This window comes from Acomys minous (genome assembly GCF_964271855.1).
Source record: "Acomys minous genome assembly, chromosome: 9".
NCBI classification, from domain to species: Eukaryota; Metazoa; Chordata; class Mammalia; order Rodentia; family Muridae; genus Acomys; species Acomys minous.
The window spans coordinates 89738230-89750765 of record NC_140490.1 but is presented as its reverse complement, the minus strand read 5'-3'; the positions used below and the strand labels follow the sequence as shown (position 1 = coordinate 89750765).

The 12536-nt window shown below is 48.1% G+C and overlaps 1 protein-coding gene across 6 annotated transcripts in view; it reads left to right on the top strand.

Moving 5' to 3' along the window:
- TXNRD1 (thioredoxin reductase 1) overlaps positions 1 to 12321 on the top strand; it is an 83420-nt gene extending 71099 nt beyond the window's left edge. For all 6 annotated transcript variants that reach the window (XM_084796301.1, XM_084796304.1, XM_084796300.1 and 3 more), the window contains 5 exons: positions 279 to 435; positions 521 to 628; positions 2855 to 2950; positions 5407 to 5541; positions 10580 to 12321. In XM_084796301.1, the coding sequence (XP_084652427.1) occupies positions 279 to 435; positions 521 to 628; positions 2855 to 2950; positions 5407 to 5541; positions 10580 to 10642 (559 nt within the window). In that variant the 3' untranslated portion in view covers positions 10643 to 12321. The remainder of the gene's footprint in view (positions 1 to 278; positions 436 to 520; positions 629 to 2854; positions 2951 to 5406; positions 5542 to 10579) is intronic.
- The last annotated feature ends 215 nt before the right edge of the window (positions 12322 to 12536 follow it).

Here is a 12536-nt window from a genome sequence, read left to right as displayed (position 1 = left end):
CTTGCTTTGTAGACCAGGCTGGCCTCGAACTCACAGTGATCTGCCTACCTCTGCCTCCCGAGTGCTGGGATTAAAAGTGTGTGTCACAACGCCCAACTTGTTTTTTTGTTTTTTTTTTTAAAGATTTTTCATGTTTGGTTTTTAAAGTAGTGCCAGGATTTTGGCTAAGCCCTTGACTCCTACGCACTGTTCTGTTTTTAGTAACTAGAACGTTATTCTCCTGGGGAGGAAAGACGGTGCCGTTTAATGTCACTAATATTGGCGATTGATGGTTGCAGGACTGGAAAAATCCCTGTCACAGATGAAGAGCAGACCAATGTGCCTTACATCTACGCCATCGGTGACATTCTGGAGGGCAAGCTGGAGCTGACGCCTGTCGCCATTCAGGCGGGGAGGTTGCTGGCTCAGAGGCTGTACGGGGGCTCCGCTGTCAAAGTGAGCTTTGCCCCGTCACCCGCTGAGACACTGTTTTTATCATCGTTTTGTCTCTCTTAATTTTTTTTTTTTCTGTTTGACACAGTGTGACTATGAAAATGTCCCAACAACTGTATTTACTCCTTTGGAGTATGGCTGTTGTGGCCTCTCTGAAGAAAAAGCTGTAGAGAAATTTGGGGAAGAAAATATTGAAGTGAGTTCTCCTTTTCCTTCTTTTTTATGTTTCTTTTTTTTCAAAGATTCAAATTGGTTTCAAATGTATAGAAGAAAAGTACAATTATAAGTAGATTAGTGAGCATGTGTATAATTTCTTAAATTTTATTTTTTCTAGCGATTTATTTTTATTTCCTGTGTATGGGTGTTCTGCCTCCATGTATTTCTGTACCACATGTGTACCGTTGGAGACCCGAAGGCATCAGATCCCTCAGAACGGGAGTTACAGATGGTTGGATGGTTGTGAGGTGCCAGGTGCACGCACGCAAGCTTCCGCCATCCTCTCTGACTGAGTGCACTGTATGTCAAGTGGCCACAGCTAGGCGGATGTTGCTTATGGAGCTACACGCGCTAAGGGGATGCTGGGAAATTAGCCAGATATTCATAACTGCTGAGCATCGTCTCTAGTCTGTGAATATCTTTCTGTCCACTGTCCATTTCTGTACATATTAAAGTACTGAGGAGCTGGATAATGAAAGAGCGCTTTGTGCAAGCACAAGAGCCTGAATTCAGATCCCCAGCACTCACGTAAGAGACTGGGTGTGGCTGTGCCCTGCTTAAAAAAAAAACAGCATTGGGGGTGGGGACAGGGACCAGCAGTATTGACAGGATGAGTGCTGGTCCTATGCTGGCTGCTAGCCTCACCAGAGAGTGGCGTGTCCAGGGTCAAGGGAATAAGGTAGGGGGCAATAATAATAATAAATTACATTATATGTATAATAGTGGCCTTCTTTGGTATCCTCATGGGTACACAAGACCCGCGAAAGTGTTACCTCCCCAATTTTGTTTGTTGGTTTGCTTTTTTGTTTGGTTTCGGTTTTGGTTTTTGAGACAGGGTCTCTCTAGATAGCCGATAGCCTTGGCTGTCCAGGACTCTCTTTGTAGACCAAGCTGGCCTCGAATCCACAAAGATCCACCTGCCTCTGCCTCCCGAGTGCTGGGATTAAAGGTGTGCACCACCATGCTTGGCTTTAGTATTTATAGTTTAAGGTTCTTAGCAGTTCACGCTCATTTAGTCTGATTTTCTTACTTTGATTTGCTATATCCCATATACAAGTGAATGTTTGCGTTGAAAAAACTTTGAACAACTTAATTAAAGGAATAGGAAACAACTCCTCAGGTTATGTCTGTAATGTAGCAGTTTGGGATATTTCATTAATCTCTTCCCTGTGTAATTTTGTGGTATCTGAGCTCTGGCTTATCGAAGCACTGGTCTCTCATACTCTAACTTACCTTGGGGCTAGTGGCTAGAGAAAACAGTAAGTTGTCACCCATGAGACACATCAGAAAGAGTCCCTGTCCTCTGGCTCCTCTGCACTTCCTTCCTTGGATAAGGTCCCAGGAGGAGGTTTCCGGAAGCAGGAAGCAAGAGAACCAGCAGCTCTGTCGTTGCTGGAGTTATCCCCGCCGCTTCCCAGGCTCTTGTTTGCAGATGTCATTCCTCTAAGCCAGCAGTTCAACCTTCTTCATGCTGTGACCCTTTAATGCAGTTCCTCATGTTGTGGTCACCCCCACCCATAAACTTAACTTCATTGCTATTTCATAACTAATTTAAAATTGCTACTATTATGAATTGTAATGTAAACACAGATATGGGGATATCTGATACGTAACTTCCAAAGGGGTCGTGGCCCACAGGCTGAGAACTGCTGCCTTAAGCTAACAAAGTGGTCACTTCATTGGTTGGTTGGTTTGTCTGTTTGTTTGTTTTCCTGGTTTCTTTTCTCTCTTTTTATTTTATTTTTTTCTGGTTTTTTTTTTTTTTTTTTCTCCCTTAAAATTTTTTTTCCTGGTTTCCTTTTTTTCCCTTTTATTTTTTTATTTTTTGAGACAGTAACACAAACTCCTATATAGACCAGTCTGGCCTCACACTCAGTTCCACCTGCTCCTGCTTCCTATGTGCTGGGATTAAAGGCGTGCGCCACCACGCCCTGGCTTGTGTTCTTATGTAAGACTACTGTTCAGGAGGCTTCTTTCTTCCTTTCCTCACTCCTTTTGTTACATTACTTAAGGTTTACTAGTCATGTTGAAACAAGAGTTGTCAGAGGAGCTCTAGCCGAGTCCCAAGAGATTTTTGCCTTCTGACCAAGTCCGGTTTATTCTGTGAACTTGATTAGCAGCGCTAGCATTAAAGGGCCTCTCTGTCTGCTGTTTGACAACTTCCTGTTTCAGGAAACGGGACTGACTGGTGCTTGTGCCTTCCCAGGTTTACCACAGTTTCTTTTGGCCATTGGAATGGACGGTTCCATCCCGAGACAACAACAAATGCTATGCAAAAATCATCTGTAATCTCCAAGACAGCGTAAGTGCAGCGACGACCCTTACAATGATGTTTAGCTTTTGGGACAGCTCATGTGACCACGAGAAATGTGTGCCGTTCCTTTACTGTCTCACCCATTGGTGTCCCCAGCCCCGAGGACACCGTTTGAGGCACAAGGGTCTCGGCCCTCCTGCTTGCTGCCTACTCCCCATTCCAGGCGCAGGGCCCCACTGCAGGCACAGGACACACTTGAGTAAAGGAAATCAAGGGCCGCTTGGATTTTTTTCTGTGTTGATAATGAAGAGCAGTGAAGTCCTCACCCACCGGGGGCGGGGGTTGGGGGGTGGGTGGGAGAAAGAACCACAGAGAAACCCAGGTGTGCTGCAGCTGGCACTGCAGAAAAGTGGTGGAGGAGCTGGCGGAGGTGGAGAGGGCAGCACCCTGCGGTAGTAATGACCAAGCCTGAGGGCAGCCGCTCCAGCCCACAGTGGGAACCATTGAATGCGTTAGTGGTCTTCCAACCCTCTGCCGGTTCCCACACAGGAAGAGACATATTATATCCCAGGACACATGAACGCATATACACATATGCTCTCTTTAAATATTGCATCTTGAAACTGAAGTTTTTCAACTTTTGTAAACCAAAAGTTGTAGGGCATTGCCTTGGGTACAAAAGTCACCACTGAGGCAGGCGTTTAGTAAGGGAATACACTAGGCCAGCCCCTAGTGAGCTATACTGTTGATGTAAGGAACAATTGTGTGCCATTTTCTCTGTCTCTTTAGATATAGGTTGGTGTTTTTTTTTTTTTTTTTGTTTGTTTGTTTGGTTTTGGTTTTGGTTTTTTAAGACAGGTCTCTCTATGTAGCCTTGGCTGACCTGGACTCACTTTGTAGACCAGGCTGGCCTCGAACTCACAACAATCCGCTAATGTGTAAGAGATGAGCAGCGCACACACGGTTTACAGCAGGTCCCATCCCTGAGCACATGCTAGCACACGGGTGACGGCTGCTGCTCGTTCTGCCCCTCCTGGGCCTGAGGAAGCGGAAGCAGGTGGACGCCTAGTCCAGCGATGGCCTTAGCTGACGGCAGAGCTGTCAGTGGCCCGCCAGTGCAGCAGCCGTGTCGACGACTGGCAGGCCTGCGGGCGTGCTTTACTGTTTTGTTTCATCCCAAGTCGCGCCTCCTCTGAAGTTGGAGTCTCCTGACTGTTGAGGGTTTTGTTCCTTGCTGTGGGTCTACGCACTGCTTTGTGATTTAACTAAAAGAGTTACCAGCGAACAGCCTGGTACCTTCTACTTTTAATGTCATTTTTTTTTTTGAGTCTTTTAAATGTCTTCAGGTATACAAGCCCATGGATGCTCTTTATTCACACCCCAAACCCTCCCCCCCCTTGTCTCATGTCGCATATGTAACATGACTGGCAGCAGAGGGACCTTGGACTGTTTTTAAATAATTACACAACTGATTTTTTTTTAAGTTTATTTTTTATTTCATGTGCATTGATGTTTTGCCTGCACGTATGTCTGTATGCGGGTGTTGGATCCTCTGGAACTGGAGTGAAAGACAGTTGTGAACTGCCATATCGGTCCTGGGATTTGAACCCGGGTCCCCTGGAAGAGCAGCCAGTGCTTTTCACTGCTGAGCCATCTCTCCAGCCCCAGAGGTTCCAGTTATACACGACTGATTTTGTTTATGGTTTTTATTTACCCTTTGGTGGTTCATAATGCAGCCCATGGCCTCTGGTTGTCTCCCTGGTTCTGAGCAGAGTGGTACTGGTCTAGTCTGTCAGCCCTGAAGATGCACCGCTGAGCTGGGGAGTGCACACAGCTTCCTTGTTTTTGGTTTTTCTAGACAGGGTTTCTTTGTGTAGCCTAGGCTGACCTGGACTCGGTTTGTAATCCAGGCTACCCTTGAACTCACAGAGATCCGCTTGCCTCTGCCTCCCTGAGTGCTGGGATTACAGGTGTGCGCCACTGCACCCAGCATGACTTCTCTTCTTGACAGAGATAATCTATCTATAATAATTCCCACACAGGTATTGCAGAGTTTCCAGACATTTCCCTCTTGTGTGCCTGTGGAAGGTTCTGGAAAACCCAGAATGTCAGCTAAATGATCTTGAAATTTGAATGCCTTCCTTTATGTCTTAGTCACCATGGGTCATTTGTAAAGTGCCAGGACAACCCGGGAACCTGAGGACACTGCCCTTTGCTCGTGTTTTCTGGAATGGCTGTGTGGCTAAGGTGCTGTAGGCGCGACACCTTTCCAGTTGTTCCTCCGTTGCCCTCCATTGGTGTTTTCCTCCTGCTCGATGTTCCCACGCTCCTTGTATCTGCCCATCCGCGGGTGTACCATCGCCCTCCACAGCACAGTGTGAACAGCGCATGGCAGCTGTTTCTGTGAAGGAGGGGCTTCTCCAAACATCCTGGGGAAGTCCCCGGGCTGTGGGAAGAGAAAGGAGAAGCCAGCCTATTCCATCTCACTCTGTTCTGCATCGTAGGAACGTGTCGTGGGCTTTCACGTCCTGGGTCCAAACGCTGGAGAAGTGACGCAGGGCTTCGCGGCTGCGCTCAAGTGCGGACTGACGAAACAGCAGCTGGATAGCACCATCGGCATCCACCCTGTCTGCGCGGAGGTGAGTCCTGGGCACCTCCCGGAGCCACTGAAACACGCCCACCCTTGACACTCAGAGCGCCAGGCCCCGGGCTCTCTGGCCTTCCTGCTGCCGTTTTTTTGAGCTGCTGGGTACCTGAGAGCGTGGCGGTGACTAGTGGCCTTGGAATGCTTGCCTTCTGGGCTTGAGGGTTCCCTTTTCATGACGCACTGCCGCTGGTATAAACTAGAGACTTCCGCCCTGCAGGTGGAAACTTGCTGAGGGCACTTGAAAAAACTGACCTTATGCCTTATGTTTATCTGGGCGGCTCACAGCTTCGTTTCCAGTATTGGGGGCGCCAAGGCTGTCAGGTCTAAGTTGGTGGCTAGCCTAGGCTATATAGAAAGCTCCAGGGCAACCAGGGCTACATAGTGAGACCCTGTCTCGAGGGGAGTTACGTAGGAGAACTCAAGGTGATTTAGTGTGGGTTAGTAAAGGCATCTATTATCTGTGTTCCACAGACGTATGTTGTGCTTGTGTGTGCATGCATGTAGGGAGGTAGATCTGTGCGCATTATTACTAGATCATATATACATATATGTATGTATATATATATGTATGTATATGTATATGTATTCTACAGCTCATTTATACCTGGTTGGTCTCTGTTTCCAGTTGTGTTTGTAAAGCTGAACTCTTGGTTGAACATACGTCAGCCTTAAAAAAGACTCATAAAGGAAGGGGCCTGAAGAAGTGCCTCGATGAGTGAAGTGCTTTTTGCATAAAATAGGACCTGGGGGGTACTATGGTATGGTGGTGTGGGGTGAGAGAGAGTGGGGGGGCAGGTCAGAGGGTCAGGGGATGGAGACAGGTAGATCCTGGAAGCAGGTTCTACAAAAGACCATCTAAAAATACAAGCTAGAAATCAATAGAGGAGCCGGGCGTGGTGGCGCACACCTTTGGTCCCAGCACTCGGGAGGCAGAGGCAGGCGGATCGCTGTGAGTTCGAGGCCAGCCTTGTCTACAAAGCGAGCCCAGGACAGCCAAGGCTACACAGAGAAACCCTGTCTTGAAAAACCAAAAAAGGAATCAATAGAGGAAGACGTTGACGTTGCATGACGCTAGCCTCCACTCCAGCAGGCGTGCATACACACGAGTGTGCACAAATACACATACACACAAAAGGCTTGGGTGTAACTTGGTAGGGTGCTTGCCTCAGCATGCATAAGGCCACAGGTTCAATCCCAGCACTGCATAACATGGGCATGGTGGCACACCCCGGTAATCCTAGCACTCCGGTAGAGGCTGGAGGATCAGAAGTTCGAAGCCATCCTTAGCTACCTAGTGGGTTTGTACCGAGCATAGGCTAGAGACCCCATATTTAAAACAAACAAAAGCCCCACCGCCCAGCCCCAATTTCTAATTTCTATTCAAGTAGAGCTCACAGGCAAGGATGAAAAACAAAACACCACCACCCACCAGAGGCAGTTTTACAAAACCCACCCTGCTCCTGCTACGCTCCACAAACACCCGGGAGGCAGTCAGTCAAGCTGCACCGCCCGTGTGGCCGCAGCACGGTCCTACACGCTTTGTGAGTGGCCTTCCTGTCAGGCCACACACACTGGACACTGTTCCAAGTTTAGCTAACTTTGCTGCAAGCCATGAAAAGCTAAGACGTGCCAGACTCACCAAGAAGCAGCTGATGTGTGAGATTCCCAACTCAGGCTGGGCAACTGTGGGCTGAGTCCTTGCCATCTGTCCTCAATGCCCTTGTCTGGTGCCCTCAACTTCCTCAGGAAGGGGACAGAGAGAAGCTAACACAGGGAGGTCATAGTACCTGGCACACAGTAGGCCCTCATGAGCCAGTCCGTCCAAGGTCCTACCAACAACGCTTCCTCAAAATTGTCTTCAGTGCCTCCGCATTTCTACCATCCCCTCCCCCCACTGTCTACTTTAACAGACACCCCGAGGACTGCAGCTACACCGTCACTTCACGCCCCTCAGCGTAATAGAGGCAGACCACACATTTCCAGGCTGGTGAGGGTGGAGATGTGGGGGGTGGGGAAAACATGGCTAAAGTGGTGAGGATATATTTCTGTTGTTTCTTGTTTTAGAAGATTTTTATTATTTATTTGTATCATCCAAAATACTTATTTATGTGTATAATCGAGCGAATGCCAAGTGTGTGTGTGGGTACCTCATCGCCCCTGGAGCTGCAGTTACTGATGGGTGCAGAGCCCCTGACACGGGGTCAGGCCATCTGCAAAAAGAGTATAGGCTTTGAACTGCTGCGCCATCTGGGTGGCTAATTCCCACTTTCTCACATAAACCTGTTTGTAGTGCTGTTAGTGTACTCTAAGAAAACAAAATTCACTGGCACCTTCCCGACACAGATAGTCTGTGTCACTGCACTGAATTAAAGATATGGCCAAAGAGCATTAATCTAAGCAGGGCATCTAAGCGCACACCTTTAATCCCAGCACTCAGGAGGCAGAGGCAGGTGGATCGCTGTGAGTTCAAGGCCAGCCTGGTCTACAAAGCGAGTCCAGGACAGCCAAGGCTACACAGGGAAACCTTGTCTTGGAAAACCAAAAAGCAAAAGTAATTAGAAATTTGGAAAAATCAAAGGCTTTCCTGACTGCAGAAATCTTTTTTTATGGGGAAAGGCCTAGATCTTGAATAGTGAAATTTGACTCTCAAGTGTCTTCACACTTCCTGTGGTGCGAGGTCCCCAGGATGGTTGCTACTGGCCTGTGAGAGAAAGGGATAGAAATAAAGAGAAAGGGTTCAGAAACCTGAGCCATTTCACAGGTTTATCTACTAAGAAACTGGGGGCTAATTTATGTGCCTTTTACATTTACATTACACTCTCATTCTAAGGAGAGGGCGGGGACCTGGCATGTGGAGGCTGGGATGGGTGGGGTAGGGTGGAGCGGGTGGTGGGAAGCTGAACTGAGCTGAGGCAAGACTGGAGCATCCCTGGCAAACTTGACCTCTGTCCATGTCCTTTGCTCTGCTCTGCCCTCCGCAGTAAATTTTTTACAGATACATAAATTCTACAGGACATTGTAAGGTAATGGTATGTGAATGAAATCTCTATAAAATCAGCTTTGCGTCTTTTCACTGCTCTGGCATCAGCGATGGCCTCCTCCTCTTTGCCATAGCAGGGGCATCAGTGCAAGAAAGTAGACTAACAGCTCTCCTTTTTTTGCTTTTTGTTTTTAATGCTAGTGCTTTCTGGTGGGTTAGCTCTTATCCAGACCTCCTTCTAAATCTCTCCAAACCCCAAGAAACGAAACATAAACTTACAGGTCTCAGTAGCCACGGGTTTGGTTCAAACATATTCTCCTGGTCATTCCTTTTCTCTCCCGCCGTAAAGACCGGGAGGAGCTGCTCCGACGGCATCTTAAAGTGTGCGCAGCACCGGCATCCCCGATCGCACATTGTTCCCCGCCCTCATCCATAATGCACACTTTTTAACAAAGGAATTGTGTTCCTTCTCAGGAACAGCTGGGCTGGCTCTCAGTGTGTCAGCGTTGACTGTCAGGGTGCTAACGAGCCTTGTGGAATCAGGGGGAATGTGCTTTTGATGGAGTTACAAAAGGGATAACGACTCCAGGGATTTTACATCCTAACAGACGAATCCCCTAATTTAGTCGGTTGGTTTTGAATATGAATTAGTCATATTTTAAGACTTAGGTCGTAAGTACTCAGGCCTGAAGTTTCACAGTGCCACTGTTGCGCTGCTTTATAGGAAAAGGCCGTGTCTTTACTCAAAGGCTAAGCCAGAGTGAAGGCTTTTCTCTGGATTAAAGATACCCTTTCATTCATTAAAGAGCCTTTTCATTCAAAGGGTGTTTGCTTTGGTCCATGTACCTCAATATGGCCTTGGCTTCTTTTCTTTCTTTTTCTTTTTCTTTTTTTTTTAGATTTATTTATTTATTTATGTATACAGTGTTCTGCCTTCCTGTGTGCCTGCCTGCCAGAAGAGGGCACTAGATCTCATAGGGGGGGATGTGAGCCATCATATGGTTGCTGGGAATTGAACTTAGGACCTTGGGAAGAGCAGACAGACAGTGCTCTTAACCTCTAAGCCATTTCTCCAGCCCAGCCTTGGTTTCTTCCTCTTTTGACCTGGTACTAAATAATGTTCCATCTCTGAATACTTGGAAGAAGAAGAATTGCTGTGAGCTTGAAGTCAGTCTGGGCTCCAGAGTGAGGTCCTGTATCAAATAAGTAGGGTAGGGTTCTAAGAAGCCCTTAGTGTCTTGAGAAGCAATGAATGTATTCTTTGGCACAAAAGTTTGTTCCAGAAGGTCACTGAAGATACATGCAGCCTGTGTCTGCTTCCTCTGGGCACTCTTCCAAACTCACCGTGGCCTTCGGTTAAGGAGGCTCTGCCCGGTGGGGCAGGATTAAAGGTCCCCAGGCTTGTGCTGACATTTGAAATACCAGGAGGATGGAAACTGTTTAGACATGTAACCTTTGTGACGAAAGTCATTAGGGGATGGCCTGGTGATTGAACCCTGGGAACTTTACAAAGAGAAAAAAAAAAGTGTAGTGAGGGGAAGAGCTGGGAGGAACTTAGCAGTGAGCCTGCTGTGCTTGTAGTAAAGTGTCATCGAAGAGGAGGAGGAGCAGGGGGTAGTGCAGGAGATGGCACATGCCCTGTGCTCACACGGAGCAGCCGACAGAATCCGTAGGGAGTGCCGGGCACCACGAGGCTAAGGTGGGACCCAGCAGAGCCTTGTGGCCGTTGTGGTGTGTGTCTAGATGGGGCAGCCTGTGCCGTGACTGTGGTCTGTAGGATCTCTCCCTGCACCTGTGAGCTGTGACCAAATAGCCCTTGTAGAAACAAGGGTGGGTGAGACCGACATGCAATGCCACAGAGTGGAGTTGAGTCCCCCTCTAAGTAAGAACAGGGGTAGTGGATGCCTCCCGAGCACCAGGTGTTTACACACGGGAAGCAGTCCCTAACGCGGAAGTAGAGGGCATCTTTGGTCACCTGCGTCATTTTGATGCATCTGTGAGCTTGTTTGCTCGTTTTAAACACACTACGCCTTCTTCCTCTCTCCCGCAGATATTCACAACGCTGTCGGTGACTAAGCGTTCCGGGGGAGACATCCTCCAGTCTGGCTGCTGAGGTTAAGCCCCGGTGTGGATGCTGTTGCCAAGACTACAGACCATTCGTTGCCTCACTTTCTCACCCCACGTCCAGGAAGGCCCGTGGCAAAGTGCTTGCCCTAAGGCCACCAGGTCCCTGGGATCCTGTGGGTAGGAGGAGGTGGCAGGTAGAAGGCTGCAGCATCACACTGGGGTCACCGTGACAGACTCAGACTGACATTCGGCAGCGCATCCCAGGGATGCGTCCATGAAGTCACCAGCCTCAAGCCCAAGTGGTGGGCAGTGACGGAACAGCTGTCGGATCCGGTCAGCCCAACCTTTCCTTGCAGACTGTCTCACTCTCGTCTTCAAGCTGTCTGATGTCGGTTCTAGTTTTTTCTTTTTTCTTTTTTTCTCCATGGGGTTACTGATACCAGAGTTAGGGAATGTTAGCATCAGTTTTTTGTCTAAAAGCACGTCGTGGCTGGAGGACCCACACGGCCTTACCGTCTGGAAGGGGATGACTTGGCTTTATGAGAGCCACACAAGTTTGTCCCAAGAAAGAGGAGTTACCCTATGAGTAAAATACAGTTTGTCTTACTAACCTGTGTAGCATCGCCTCCTTTAATAAGTCTTCTGTCCAAAAGAAGAAAACCCACCGTCCACTTTTGCAAGTTTCCCGCTGTGCGCATCACCGAAGCCTCTTTGGAAGGGAGCTGGCGGCCCGGCTCACCTGCTTGAACTCCACTGTAGCCCAGAGGCCCGACCCGACAGTGAACGTCTTCCCCACCTCCGCTCGTTTCTGTTGGTGTGACTGAGTGGAGATTGTTCGCAATGCAAAATGCTTAATTTACTCTGAACTTGTTCTTTCTGTGAGGTGGATTTAGTTCTAAGCTTCACAGGCAAGCAGCTCTTTACACACAGCATATAAATCTGAGGTAATTGCTTTTGTAAGGAAGCTGTTCATAACATAAGTTATTATCAAACACAGGTGGATGTGAAGGATTTTTCATTGAAAAAAAAAACCAAGTGTTTTTTTTTCCCTTCTTTTTCTTTATTTTTTTTTTCTTTTTCTGTTTAATGAACCCAATGGAACTCGGGCAGGACAGCCGGTGCTCTGCCAGCACTGCAGCTCAGGTTTTAAGAGTATGATTTCCAGCCCCTCCCTGGGTTGCATGACCGTGAGCAGGCTGGCTGAGGCCTGTTCCTGTGGCGAGCAGCTTTCCCACTACACCAAGCCGTCAGGCCGCCTCTGCCCAGTTCCACTTGCAGTGCCGAGTGGTGGTTCACGCTACACTTCTGGGCCACCTCAGGGAACTTGCTTGCCTGGCATTTGGCCAGCAGCACCTATCCTGCCCCAGGAGGCTCCCTCACAGCCCCATCCTGTCAGCGTGTGTGAAGATGACAGGAAGAAGAAACAAGGGACCCAAGGGAGTTTACTGTGTTCAGTTTTATTTATTTATTTTTTAAGTTTTTTTTTTTTCTTCTCCCAAGTCTGTCAGTCTCTGAGATTAGAACAACAGACAGTGTAGGGTAACTGCCTAATCATGTTGTGATTCTCTTAGTGAAATAAAAATGTTCTGCCCTGAGAAGGAATACACTTCGTGTTATATTCTGTAATCGCACAATGTACTGTAACTCGAATCCCAATTCCATGTATTTTTGTTACATAATTTCTGGAAAAAAAATGTGAAACAGTAAAAGGTTGTCAATGCACAAGTGTGGTTTGGGGTTCCTTGACGCTGCAGAGGCTGGGTAAGGCCCCTGGCTCTGTATTGAAGGCTACAGCTTGTTGAGCGCGAAGCTCCCTTGGTGTGGTGCAGCATCAGTTGAGGGGCTGTACGACATGGTGGCTCTTCAGTTCTCACTGGCCCATCTGTCACCCTTTTCTTCCGGGAGGCAAAGCCACCCACACCATGACATCACATTCTGGG